Raw genomic sequence first — 14,238 nt, 5'->3', positions numbered from 1 at the left:
CTCTACTAAAAGTAGAAAAACTAGCTGGGTGTTGTGGTGGGTGCCTGTAGTCCCAGCTACTCTGAGCACTGAGGCAAGAGGAGGATCACTTGAGCTTAACAGTTTGAGGCTGCTGCATTCTGAGAGGCTGAGGGGAGTGGATTGCCTGAGCTCACGAGTTCTAGACTAGCCTGAGCAAGAGCAAGTCCTTGTCTCTATTAAAAACAAACAAACAAAAAACCCGAGGCATTGTGATAGGTGTCTGCAGTTCCAGCTACTTGGGAGGCTGAGGCAAGAGAATTGGGAGGTACTTGGGAGGCTGAGGCAAGAGAATTGCTTAAGCCCAATAGTTTGAGGTTGCTATCAGCTGTGATGCCAGGGCACTCCTTTGAGGGTGACAAAGTGAGACTCCATCTCAAAAAAAAAAAACAAAACTCCGAGGTTGAGCTATGATGCCATAGCACCTTGTCAGACTGTCTTGGAGGGAGGTAGGGCGGGAGGTAGTAAACTCTTTCTGGTCTACTATACTTACTCATGATAAAAAAAAAAAAAAAAAAATCATAAAAATGCAAACATTTTTATGTTTTAAATTTACAAACTACTAGTTAGGACTATAGGGTAAATTCTGTTGTACTGTCTAAAATATACTTAAAAAGTTATACATTCTCCACTATGAAAACAGACTTGAAATTGAAAAAGAGAATCAAGACAAAGTGTCTTACACAGAGAAAGTGTTTACTGAATGATTATTAGTTGGATTTCAAAGAATAAATATTTGGGCAGCGCCTGTGGTTCAAAGGAGCAGCAGGGCACTGGCCCCATATGCCAGAGGTGGTGGGTTCAAACCCAGCTCTGGACAAAAACTGCAAAAAAAAAAAAAAAAAAAAAAAAAAAAAGAGAGAATAAATATTTAAGAGTCCAAAAACTCTTAAATGAAGATATGCTTATATATGTCATAATTAGGGTTTTAAAGGCTATAATGATGGGGGCCCACATCAAGAAGATAAAACATAGATAAATGCAAAGTCTTACTTGTACGTTTAAGAAACGACATGTACAGTTAAAGACTAATGAAGCCCTGGCATGACAGCAAATGAAGTTTTGCATAGTGATCATTAAAAATATGTGGGTGGGATAAATGGGTAAAAGGCTTACTGGAATCCTGGTACAACGGACCTTATCTAGAGCATGTGTTCATTTACTTGGGGGAGTAGTAGAGAACACTTTAGGAGTAACACTGACAAACTATTCCTTCACGCAGATCTCACCTTAACAGAAAGACCATTATTAATTATCTTATATTTTACAAAGGTAAAGACCAGGCATAGGAGCTCATGCTTATAATCCTAGCACTTTGGGAGGAGGACAAGGCAGAAGGATTGCTTGAGGCTAGGAGTTCAAGACCAGCCTGAGCAACATAGCAAGACCCTTGTCTCTACAAAAAATTAAGAAAAATTAGCCAGTGGTATGCACCTGTAGCCCTCGCTACTTGGGAGGCTGAAGCAGGATGGATCACCTGAGCCCAGGAATTTGAGGTTGCAATGAGCCACAGCAATGCCACTTGTACTCTAGTCTGGGCAACAAAACAAGGCTGTCTCAAAAAAATTAAAACATTTTAAAAATAAAAAGGTAAAATTTCTCATCCTAGTACTCCCTGTATCTATCTTAGCATATTTTCTTTTCTTTTGTTTGAGACAGCAACCTCAAACTCCGAGGCTCAAGCAATCCTTCTTGCCTGGGTCTCCCAAGTAGTGGGACTATAGGCATCCACCACAATGCCCAGCTATTTTTTTTTAGAATTGGGTCTCTTGCTCAGGATGGTCTTTGAACACCTGAGCTCAAGGAATCCACCCGCCTCAGCCTCCCAGAGTGCTAGGATTACAGATGTAAGCTACTATGCTTGGCCTCATGCTTTAATTTTCTTCATAGCATTTATTATCTGACACACTATTATCTATAAATGTACATGCACACATTTCATTGTGTGTCTCATCTACACTAGAATACGGACTTTATAAGATCAGAGACACTGATATTTTCAGTGCTATTCTCACCAATGCCTGGCACAGCTGCACTCAAAAATACCAATTATATGAAAAAAAGGCTGTAGTGGAATATCTATTCCGTTCTCACCAAATACAAGATTCCTTGAAATGCTCTCGTAAAGCCCACAATAGAAACCCCATATATTTTTCCCACTTCTCCTTCACGTATTTATATGTAATAACTATAGTTCTCTGATACCACTGATTTTTTTGTTTGTTTATATGATTTCTGGGGTAAACATTTACGTATTATAAAGAATTCTTTTATGCAATGAATCTTTTTCGTCCAATAGGTATTCTTCATACATTTACGATTTTATTAAAGTGAACATTCTAGTAACCTGTCTCCAAAAAAAAAAAAGTTACCACACCACATAAATAAAACAAAAAATAATTATTTAAGCAGATTTAAGTGTTAAATATGAATGGGGAAAAGAAATAGTTGGATTTGCACCTCCACAATATTCATATAAATGGGAAAATATTAGTATACAATTGAAATGCTGAAAATATACATACAGGTATCCTCATAAACATAATAAAAGTTAAAAAAAAATTTAGGTATATAAGCATTAGGAGACCCCTTTCAAAACAAACTACATGAGTGTCAAGTCAGTGACAAATTTAAAAAAAACTTAATTAAAAAAATAAGTATAATAGTGATTAACTAGAGTGATGCAATGTCTCAGGCACAATTACCATTACTGACTATACTACCCAACTTCTACATTAGCATTTCCTTTGTAATCTCTCTCTCTTTCTTTTGTAGACAGAGTCTCATTATGTGGCCCTCGGTAGAGTACCATGGCGTCACAGCTCACAGCAACCTCAAACTCTTGGGCTTAAAGAGATTCTCTTGCCTCAGCCTCTCAAGTAGATGAGACTACAGGCACCTGCCACAATACCTAGCTATTTTGTTGTTATTGTTGCAGTTGTCATTGTTGTTTAGCAGGCCTGGGCTGGGTTTGAACCCGCCAGCCCTAGTGTATGTGGCCTGCACACTAACCACTGAGTTATGGGCACCAAGCCTGTAATCTCTTTATATTAACTCATTTTGCTTCATTCTTACCTACTGAAATCATAGGTTTAATGTACAGGGTTGGTTTTTTTCTCTAGTAATGGGCAAATAAAATTATAATTTAATTAAAGTTTGTTTTTTACTGGGAAATATAGTAGGAGGCAACTATAAACCTCTAAACATTTTTCTTACCCGGAATAGCCACTTTAACACAGGTACAGGACACTGAACATAGTGATAAGCAGAGGTAAGGAAACCTTGTGTTGTCAAAAAAATCTGATCTGTTTTTCCTGATCTGAAAAAATAAAGTGAAACCAGTATGACTGTTAACTTCGTGACAAAACACTTCTACTGCTTCCACCACCATCACATCTGACATAATCAGGGAAATGAGCAAGCAAATTATCCTTAGTTCATGGAAATAGGCTCTATACCAATATAGATGAGTTGCTCCTAAAAGAAATACAACTGATGGCCTATAAAGCTGATTCAAACTGTTGGCTTGGCTCCACATTTATCTGCTGGACAAAGCTACATTTGCTTGCAGTATGGACAGAGATCATATCAAGTCTCAGGATATCTGCTTTTACCAGCTTGGGAATATACTTCATAAAACTCAGGCCCAGAATTAGTATGATCTCTTTAGACCCGAGATATCATGTACTGAGGGAAATTAGACCAGTTTGGGTAGAAACTATAGTGCCCATCCTCACATCTATTTTTACCTATCTTCTTGGTAACTGAACTCTGATTTTCAGGTGGGAACACTGGCTCATGAAACAAATGTCACTTCCCAGCCTCCCTTGTAGCCAGGTGCAGCCATGTTAACTAACTTCTATCAAATTAACTATAAGTAGAAATGTGTAGAATTTCTGGGAATTTGTACATAAAGGCTGAAGTTTCAATACCACCTGGAAGCTTCAGGTGCTAAGAATGGTGGAGACAGATTATATGGTGAAACCAACACACCAGTCTTGAAATATACTTTTTGTTTAAGCCATTGTTGTTTTGACAGTCACTGCTATTATATATTGATCTTAATCCTAACTAATAAAAGCATATGAAGTGCCAAACAACTGTCCTACACTGCTTCCTATAATGAAATAAAACACAAAGAGGAGTACTAATAAGAGGATTAGGAAACTTGATAATAGAAATTAACCCTTTAAAAGATTACAACAGTCAGAAGTCTTAGAATAACTTTTTATATATAAAAAGTAAAATGTCTGTTTTTCTACTTACTTAAGAATAAGCTTTTCTACAGCACTTTGTCCAATAAAACCAGAGTCTCTTAAATCCAACGTATACTGATTGAAAATTTTTCCAGAATTGAGGAAATTAAATATTTCTTCACCTGGATGATGATCAGGAATAGCATCAATTGTAATTGAAAATTTCTTTAGAAATTCCCTGAAACACAAAAAAAGTCAGTGAATATCATCTAGTTACACTACACATGGTTTTGTACTAAAAAGCTGGGTAAAATAAATTTTTTTTTTTTTTTTGAGACAGAGCCTCAAGCTGTCACCCTGGGTGGAGTGCTGTGGCATCACAGCTCACAGCAACCTCCAACTCTTGGGCTCAAGCGATTCTCTTGCCTCCGCCTCCCAAGTAGCTGGGACTACAGGCGCCTGCCACAATGCCCGGCTATTTTTTTGGTTGCAGTCATTGTTGTTTAGCGGGCCTGGGCTAGATTCAAACCCACCAGCTCAGGTGTATGTGGCTGGCACTTTAGCTGCTTGAGCCACAGGTGCCGAGTCAAAACTTTTTTTTTTTTTTGAGACAAAGTCTCACTATGTCACCGTTGGTAGAGTGCCGTAGCTTCACAGCTCACAGCAACCTCAAACTCTTGGGCTTAAGTGGTTCTCTTGCCTCAGCCTCCCAAGTATCTGGGACCTTAGGTGTCCACCATAATGCCTGGCTATTTTTTGTTGCAGTTGTCATTGTGGTTTAGCAGGCCTGGGCCAGGTTTGAACCCACCAGCCTTGGTGTATGTGGCTAGCACCGTAACCACTATGCTATGGGCACTGAGCCAAGAAAACTTTTTAAAACCAATGTTAATCTCAAATTAGAAGACTAGCATAAGAAAAAGTACGCTTTGCTTAAAAGCCACTAGATGTGTGAAAAGCATCAATAACCAAGATATAACTTGGCCCTAACATTTGTCTTTCAAACCCATCACAGATGGATTAGAAACCCATCAAAAATTATTAACTAATAGCCATCAACAGCTCATTTACTTTATAAAAACAAAACGGAAAAAGTGTAAAAACTTAAAAGGGGCATATATGCATTATGAAAAATGTTGTACCTGTGCTCTTCCAAGAGTCCATCTTCATCATCTGTGCTGTCTTGATCTCCAATTCTGATTGGGGATTTAATGCCTCGGCCCTGCTGTATATCTTCTTGTAGTTGCTTCTGCAGTTCATCTAGCCTAAAAATTGAGAAGAATGCTATAATAAGTAGTTTCTCTAATCTCAGCAATTTGGAAGGCTGAGGCAGGAGGACTGTTTGAGGCCAGGAACTTGAGACCAACCTGGGCAATAGTGAGACCCATCTCTACAAAAAATAAAAAAATTAGCTGGGCATGGTGGTGGTATGAACCATAATCTCAGTCACTTGAGAAGTTGAAGCAGTGAGGTTGCCCTGAGCTATGATGATGCCACTGCACTCTAGCCTGGACAAAAGAGAGACCCTGTCTCAAAAAAACAAAAGAGAGACCCTGTCTCAATAAAACCAAACAAACAAAAAACTATTCTTATTAGTAGAATGGTGAGTATAGAAAAAGCAAATCTAAATTAAATTATAAAAAATACACATGGGAGGCAGGGTACGGGTGGTTCATGCCTATAATCCTAGCACTTTGGGAGACTGAGGCAGGTGGACTTCCTGAGATCATCAGATCACCAGCCTGAGCAAGAGCAAGACACCCCTCTCTCTAAAAACAAACACCCCCCCCCCAAAAAAAACACCAGCTACTTGGGAGGCTGAGGTAAGAGAATCGCTTCAGCCCAAGAGTTGGAGGTTGCTGTGAGCTGTGATGCCACAGCACTCTACTGAGGGTGACATAGTGAGACTTTCTAAAAAAAAAAAAAATAGGTGAGCGTTGTGGTAGCCACCTGTAGTCCTAGCCACTAGAAAGGCTGAGGCAAGAGAATCGCTTGAGCCCAAGAGTTCGATGCTGCTGTGAGCTATGATGCCATAGCACTCTACCTAGGGAGACAAGTCAGATTCTGTCTCAAGAAAAAAAAAAAAATAAATAAATAAATAAATAAAAAAAATATATATATATATGGCATATAATAGTTTACCCCCCAGATAAAAAAATCTTTACTTTATACCTAAAAGCAGCACCAAGGAAAACCCTTATTAAGTACCTTGTTATATGACAATTTTAGTTATACTACAGATCAAATAATGTCTCCCAAATACATCATGATGTATAATTTTTACTAAAACAGACAGTCTAGTTTAGGTCCTAAGCTTTTAGCCAGCTACCAATATGCTATCAGAATAGTGTTCCATTGCATAAAAGACTTGAATATGTCTCAATAGCTGGGACTTCAAGAATGATCTGTCCAAAGAGAATGGGAAAAGAAAAATGGCAAGAAACAAAAATCACTAATTTGGTTATCCTCTCTAATCTTTAACCTTCATTTGAGTTCTAGCAGACACACAACCTGAAGTTAATTATGCTTTCTAGGAGTAGTTGTTGTCATTACCATAATCAACATACAATACCTAACACTTACCGAGCACTTATGTGACAGCCATCATACTAAGGGCTTTATGTATTAACTTTAAATCATTGCAACAATCCCACAGTTTTTTTGGAGACAGGATCTCATTCTGTTTCTCAGGTTGAAATGTAGTGGCAAGATCATAGCTCACTCCAACCTCAAGTCATTGTCCCATCTTAGCCTCCCCAGTAGCTGAGACTTCAGGCACCCACTACCATGCTTGGGTTTAACCAAGGTTCTTACTCCCGATGGATATCGTTGCAGAAAAGAGCCTACCATCAGATCAAACTGGCACTTCTGCCTCTGATCTGTCCAACACTTGGTTTTAAATAAATAACCGCAGATTTCACATCACAGATCAGGAAACATTTAAATAATTTTAAATTATTTAATTTCACTAATTAAATTCAGAGAGGGGAAAACATCTAACCTATTAATTGTTCTATAGTGGGGTACTTAGTTACCAAGTTTGAGACTCATAGCATATACCAGCTTCTACATAATCAAGTCAGCTGAGCTCTGAATGAAATTCTCTGGGCTAGTTTCAAGGGTATTTCCTGAATTAACCAAGAATATATTTTTCCCCTTTCATTAGCAAAAACAGTCTGCAATTAGTCACATAAATGTCATTAGGATAATTATAAATCTCAACTTTCTGATTTCTGTGTATGCGTACATCATGACTATAAATTTCAAGAGTAACTTGATATAGATGTTTAAAAAATTCTGTGCGCAAACAACCCAATGACAAACAGGCAAAGAATCTGAGAAGACACTTCTCCAAAGAGGCTATACAAGAGGCCAATAAACACTTGAAAAGATGTTTAACATCATTAGTCATTAGGGAAATGCAAATCAAAACCATAAGGAGCTAAGACTTCACATCTACTAGAACAGTGGTTCTCAACCTTCTTAATGCCACGACCCTTTAATACAGTTCCTCATGTTGTGGTGACCCCCAACTAAAAAAATTATTTTCGTTGCTACTTCATACTATAATTTTGCTACTGTTATGAATAGTAATATAAATATCTGATATGCAGGATATATTTAGGCGACCCCTGTGAAAGGGTCATTTGACCCCCAAAGGGGTCATGACCCACAGGTTGAAAACCACTGCACTAGAACAACTATTATTAAAAAAGAAAAGAAGGGAGGGAGGCAGGAGGGAAGGAAAGAAAGAAATAACAAGTGTTGGCAAAGATCTGGAGAAACTGGAACCATTCAGTTGTCAGTGTGACTGTACAATGATGCAGCCACTGTGGAAAATAATGTAATTAAACAGAATTACCATATGATCCAGCAAGTCCACTTATAAATATATTAACAATGTAAGTGAAGGGACTTACATTGGGACTTGAAGAGATTTATATACCCATATTTACAACAGCATTGTTCACAATAGCCAAAAAGTGGAAGCAACCATCAACAGATGAATAAACAAAATTGTTATATACACAATACAATGGACTAACCAACCTTAAAAGAAAGGAATTTCCGACACTTGCTATGACACAGATGAACTTTGAAGACATTACTCTAAATGAAAGAAGCCAGCTATAAAAAGACAAATATTTTATGAATCCACTTATATTAAAGTAGCTAGAATAGTTCATTTCATATAGACAGAAAGTAGAAAGTAGTTGCCAAGGTCATGGGGGAAGGGAAGTATGGGTATGGAGTTTCAGTTCGGGAAGATGTGAATGTCACTGAACTGTATACTTAAAATGGTTAAAATGATAAATTTTATGTTATATATTTTACAATATTAAAAAAACACAAATTCTACCCATGCTTTTGATCAAGAATTTCAGCTGTTAGATACTAATTGTGATAAACAGAAAGGAATTCGTATTATTACTTAATGCAGTATATACTACGAAACCTGGATCCAGCCTATGAACAAAAGTGTATCTTATTTCTAACATAGTTGACAACAGAAGAACTATTATAATGGTACTTGCACAAAATGCATGCTAACTTATGTTTTTTTTTTTTTAAGGTAAATTAAAAGTACAAAGTACTCTAACAAAGAATAAAAAGCCATACACACATGCACAATGTTTAATTTAGTTAATAATTCTTGATGCTAACTAACCTTTGTGTGTCTTCCATCTCCTTCACTAGACGCTCTAAAGTATTTGTGTAAGTTCCTGTATGAACATTTTCCTAAAATAAGAAGAAAATTTAGAAATGCTTTATAATATATCTTAGTAGAAAACTAGGATGTTTTAAGTTATTCAGAGTACTAAAGACTATTTTCCTTCAATAACCTGGGCCAGGATGATACCTTTCTTAAAGAAGAATTTTCATCGTCATGCTCTATGCTCTAAATCTAGTATTTTGTACTGCAGGCAACTTGATTTTATCATCTATTAAAAAAGCCACTACTTACAAAACCCTGCTAGGCTTAGGATCTCACTACAAACACTCAAGGGCTCTATGGCTACCTCGTCTTTACTTTTAAGTTTTATTTTAGTGGAATCAAACTAGTAAATTTTCATACCATGGCATATTAATACCTTCCCCACCAAATTTTACAGACATCTTAGAATTTAATTCAGTTTATTCCCAAGATAGAATTAAGCATTTTATAAATAAAATTGCACACCACAATTAACAACATTTCTACACTCTACCTTCATTTACAGCAGTGGTCTCCAAAGCAGGGGTGTGCAAGGTGATCCATTGGGGTGCAGGAAGAAAATAATAGAACTTCTATTTATATGGAACTTCTATAGAAACTCCAGTAGAACTTAGTCTATAGTAACTTCTACATAACTTCTATAGGAAAATACTTATTTTTTTCCTTCTTTCTTCTAAATTCTGTTTTTGCATATGCTTTAGAAAGTACACAGTATTATAGTGGTACATGTATATAATATTTAAGTATACATATATACTGGGGTACATGCTCAAAAATTGTTTTTACGAATAGATGTGTCTTGAGATCAAAAAAGTTTGGAGACCACTGATTTACAGTAATAAAACTAAAGATGGGGGAACTCATTTACCAAACAAGAATTATACCAGTTTCAGTCCAATTGTAAGTTGTAATAAATATTGAATTTAAAAGTTTTAACAATCTAACCCTCTTTTCACTAGTCAATCCATCTTTCCCTCTTCAAGTAAAGGTAAATGTCACAGAGCTACTACTTACTATATAGTCGGATGACTGAGATCTAAGCCCCTTGGAAAGAGCAGGAGGCTTTCCTGTAGTTGCAGGAGTTTGATTGAAGTTCAAAGCCATTATTTCTTCCAGTGATTTTAATGTTTCCTCTTCCTCATCACTGTCTAGGTTGTAACCTAAACTTTCTTCATCACTATCAAAATCACCCCTTAGTTTTCTTTTCAGTGCATTGCTACCTGCATTGGAATTTCCTGAACTCTCTTTATCTGAAGGGACTTCATCTGAAGGTGTTGTAGGGCTTGGGATACCTGGCACAACTTCCAAAGTAGCTGAGGGAGACTTTGTAGGAGTGCCATTTTCTGAAGGCAAAGATTCCCCAGAAATTTTCCCTGAAGACACATTAGGATCAGTTTTATTAGTCTTTGCTTTGTGTTCTTTGTATTTGGAGGATTCAGCAGAATGCCCAGAACATTCTTTAGATGAGGAACACTCTTTATCTCTTTTAGGAACTGGAAGAGTGCAATTTTTAGCATTTAATGGTACCCGAGAAGAACCAGCACTTGGAACATGGGAAAGTAAAGGTAGAAGTTTTGTCTCCTTTGATGTCACAGAGCTAGCACTTTTACTTTTCTGAAGGTTGCTAGCTTTTTTAATCGTAGATTTTTCCTGAGGTAAAGGTAAGTGGGGTTTCTGTATCTTAGTCTCTTTGGTACTTGCCACACGGATTTGGTCACTATTCCTAGAAGAATGGTGGCCAGAATTTGAAGGTGCCAAGCCTGCAGAGGAGCAACTAGTTTCATCATTTGGTTCCTTGGCTATATCTTCCAAGCGCAACACACCACCAGGTGTCTTCAGTGCAATATGTTTTATAAATTTTTCTCTCTGAGGTGGTCCATCAGGACGCTTCTCAAGGAAGGACTCTTTTGCTTTTGGTATCACAGATTCTCTTGTGCTTTTCATATCTGAATCCACAGAATTCCTTTTTCTTTTGTCAGGGAATTTATTCTGCTTAGAGCCTGCTAAAATTTAATTTTTGCCAGATTAGTGAAAAGTATACTCTCCTGTTTCAGTAAAGTTTATTCAGTGTCTAGAATACCCTGTTGAAATGTTTAAATTCTAAAAGTTCAAGTTGAGATTATTCACCACATAAGAAATAAGGAAAAAGAGTTAATATCATTTATCGACTAGATAAATACTAATGTCCAAGAAACTTAAAGCTAATAACAAATGCTCATTTTCATTCCAATGTCATGAAAAGTTTACAATATTAACAGAAATTAAAGGTGTCACTCCCTAAAACATAAACAAGTGTCTATTTATAGGAAGGAAAGGATTCCATAGGCACTTTTCCTCAAAGTGAATATTCTTTTACACCTAGGATTACTTGATTCCACTGGTTACTGAAATGTTAACATTTCTACATTTAAAGGTATAGTACTTTAAAACACATATATGAAAACTAGTTGAAGGCAGATAAATTTTCTCATAAAAAAATTTTACACTAGTACTTAATTACTATTAATTATATACTATTATTACTAGACAATAATTTATTATTTTATCCCACGTCCTTTACACTAGTACTTAATTACTAGTTACTCTTTACCCATCTATCCCTCTAGTCTTTAGCTATGTTTTGAACTGTGTCCCCCCCCCCAAAATGATATGTTGAAGTCCTAACCCCAGAACTTCGGAATGTGACCTTAATTGGAAATAGAGTTTATAGGCATAATTGAATTAAAAATCAGGTCCTTAGGGGTGGGTGGCAATGCAGTATGACCAGTGTCTTTATGAAGGGGGAAATTTAGACACAGAGACAGAGATGCACAGAAGGAAGGCAAAGTGAAAATACACAAAGATGCTGTGTGACTGGAGTGATGCATCTGCAAGCCCAAGAATACCAAGGACCCCAGGTGAACACCAGAAATCAGAAGAGGTAAGGAAGTATGCTCCCCTAGAGTTGCCAGAGAAAGAAGGGCCCTTCTGATATCCGGATTTCATACTTCTAGCTTCGAGAACTGAGAGACAATAATTTGTTGTTTTATCCCAAACTGGTTTTGGTACTCTGTTACAGCAGCCCTAAGAATCAAATACAAGGGGTGTGTGTGTGTGTGTGTGTGTATTTTAGAGAGAGAGTCTTGCTCTATCACACAGGCTAGAGTGCAGTGGTACCACCAAAGCTCACTGCAGCCTCAATTCTTGGGCTCTAAGTGATCCTCCTGCCATTGACTCTCAAAGCACTGGGATTACAGGCATACGCCACAGTGCCTGGTCTAAAGATGTCTATGGGCGGGACCCAGTGCTCATGCCTGTAATCCTAGCACTCTGGGAGGCCGAGGCAGGTGGATTGCCTGAGCTAACCGGTTTGAGACCAGCCTGAGTCAGAGCAAGACCCTGTCTCGAAAAATAGCTGGACATTGTTGCAGGTGCCTGTAGTCCCAGCTACTCAGGAGGCTGAGGCAAGAGAATCACTTGAGCCCAAGAGTTTGAGGTTGCTATGAGCAGTGACGTCACAGCACTCCACTGAAGGCTCTGTCTCAAAAAAAAAAAAAAGCAACAAATAAAGCTGTCTATATTTATTATAGCCTCACCCAAAGCACTTTAATAGCTACGTATATCTGAGTTAGCCAGTTAGAAAAAAATTTATATTGTGCTTTAAATTGTGATGTTTTGGGCCAGCAGCTCATGCCTATAATCTCAGCTCTCTGGGAGGCTGAGGCAGGAGGATCATTTGAGCTCAGAGTTTGAGACCAGCCTGGGCAAGAGTGAGACTCCATCTCTACTAAAAATAGAAACATTAGCTGGTAGGCACCTGTAGTCCCAGCTACTCAGGAGGCTGAGGCAGAAGTATCACGTGAACCAGGAGTCTGAGGTTGCTATGAGTTAGGTTGATGCCTAGCCAGGCACTAGCCTGGGTGACAGACTGAGACTCTGTCTCAAAAAAAAAAAGGGTAGCAGGATGGGTGATAAAGGAGGAAAGGTTAACAGGTGCAAAATATAGTTAGATGGAATGAACAATATTTGATAGCACAACAAAGTGACTACAATCAAAAGGAAATTAGGATTTAATTTAAAATAACTAAAAGAGTGGAAATGGAATGTTCCTAACCCAAGGAAATAAATGCCTGAGGTGAGAGATACCTCAGTTACCCTGATTTGATTAATTCACATTGTATATCTGTATCAAAAAATTACATGTACTGCAGGACACAATTATAAGAGGAACTTTACCTGACAAATGCAATTAGTGTAACCTAATTCTCTGTACCCTCAACGAATCCCAAATTAAAAAAAAAACAAAAATTACTTCTTCAGGATCCATGTGCCTTCAAAAAAACAAACAACAACAAAAAAAAAACACATTCATTAAGAGTAGCATACAGGGGTGGCGCCTGTGGCTCAAAGGAGTAGGGCGCTGGCCCCATATACCAGAGGTGGTGGGTTCAAACCTGGCGCCGGCCAAAAACTGCACACACAAAAAAACCCCCCAAAAACAGTACCATACAAAGGTATATAAGTATTATGTATCTATAATAATTTAAAATAAAAATTAAAATATGAGAAAATAAAAATTTTTATTAAAATTTTAAAATTCACTATTTATACAATCAGTAGTCTCAAAGTCCAATTTCCTTCAATCAAATTTTCTGCACACCAATGTCTCAACTCCGAAAGTTGTTGTAGAAAACTCCAAAAACCAAACTGGAAAGTTAGCCAATTATAATTTGGACAGCTTCATTAATACATAATCTGAGAAATTCAATTTATAAAAATGAAATTAAACAATCAATTAATGAAACAAATGCTCTTACCTCTGTTCTTTCACAGATGTCTCCCATTACCTGAAAAAAATCTTTTTTTTTTTTTTTTTTTTTGAGTCTCACCCTGTTGCCCAGGCTAGAGTACTATGGTGTCAGCCTACCACCACACCTGGCTAATTTTTTGTTTTTAGTATATACTGGGTCTCACTATGTTGCTCAGGGTGGTCTCAAACTCCTGAGCTCAAGGAATCCTCCCACCTTGGCCTCCAAGAGTACTAGGATTATAGGTATGAGCCACCATGCCTAGCCTCTGAAGAAATCATTCCATGCCTACCCAGTGTTCTGGGGTTAAAGATTTTATTAAAAAAGGACAGGGGTCACTTATAAGGCAGGATGAGAAATCAAATGACCACACAAATAAAAGAAAATATGGTTTGGGTAGAGTTATAGTCATTATCTTAAGTTTGACATTACAAAGAAGATAGCTACAGAGCGGCCAGTTTAAGTTTTATTCTACAGGGTGTCCCAAAAGTTGCCATACATAGGGAAAACAGAAAATTATAGC

General features: G+C 37.4%; 1 protein-coding gene across 4 annotated transcripts in view; it reads right to left on the bottom strand.

The window, feature by feature from the left end:
- The window catches only part of SLF2 (SMC5-SMC6 complex localization factor 2), a 57,206-nt gene that overhangs the window by 31,436 nt on the left and 11,532 nt on the right, over positions 1–14,238 (bottom strand). For 3 of the 4 annotated variants that reach the window (XM_053583921.1, XM_053583918.1, XM_053583920.1), the window contains exons 5-9: positions 9,943–10,931; positions 8,881–8,951; positions 5,354–5,476; positions 4,285–4,452; positions 3,235–3,337 (exon numbers count right to left, since the gene is read on the bottom strand). In XM_053583921.1, the coding sequence (XP_053439896.1) occupies positions 3,235–3,337; positions 4,285–4,452; positions 5,354–5,476; positions 8,881–8,951; positions 9,943–10,931 (1,454 nt within the window). The remainder of the gene's footprint in view (positions 1–3,234; positions 3,338–4,284; positions 4,453–5,353; positions 5,477–8,880; positions 8,952–9,942; positions 10,932–14,238) is intronic. The other variant, XM_053583919.1, reaches the window with a different exon arrangement.

This window comes from Nycticebus coucang, chromosome 3 (genome assembly GCF_027406575.1).
Source record: "Nycticebus coucang isolate mNycCou1 chromosome 3, mNycCou1.pri, whole genome shotgun sequence".
Taxonomy (NCBI): Eukaryota; Metazoa; Chordata; class Mammalia; order Primates; family Lorisidae; genus Nycticebus; species Nycticebus coucang.
The sequence above is the reverse complement of the archived record's forward strand: the minus strand, read 5'-3'. Positions and strand labels throughout refer to the sequence as shown.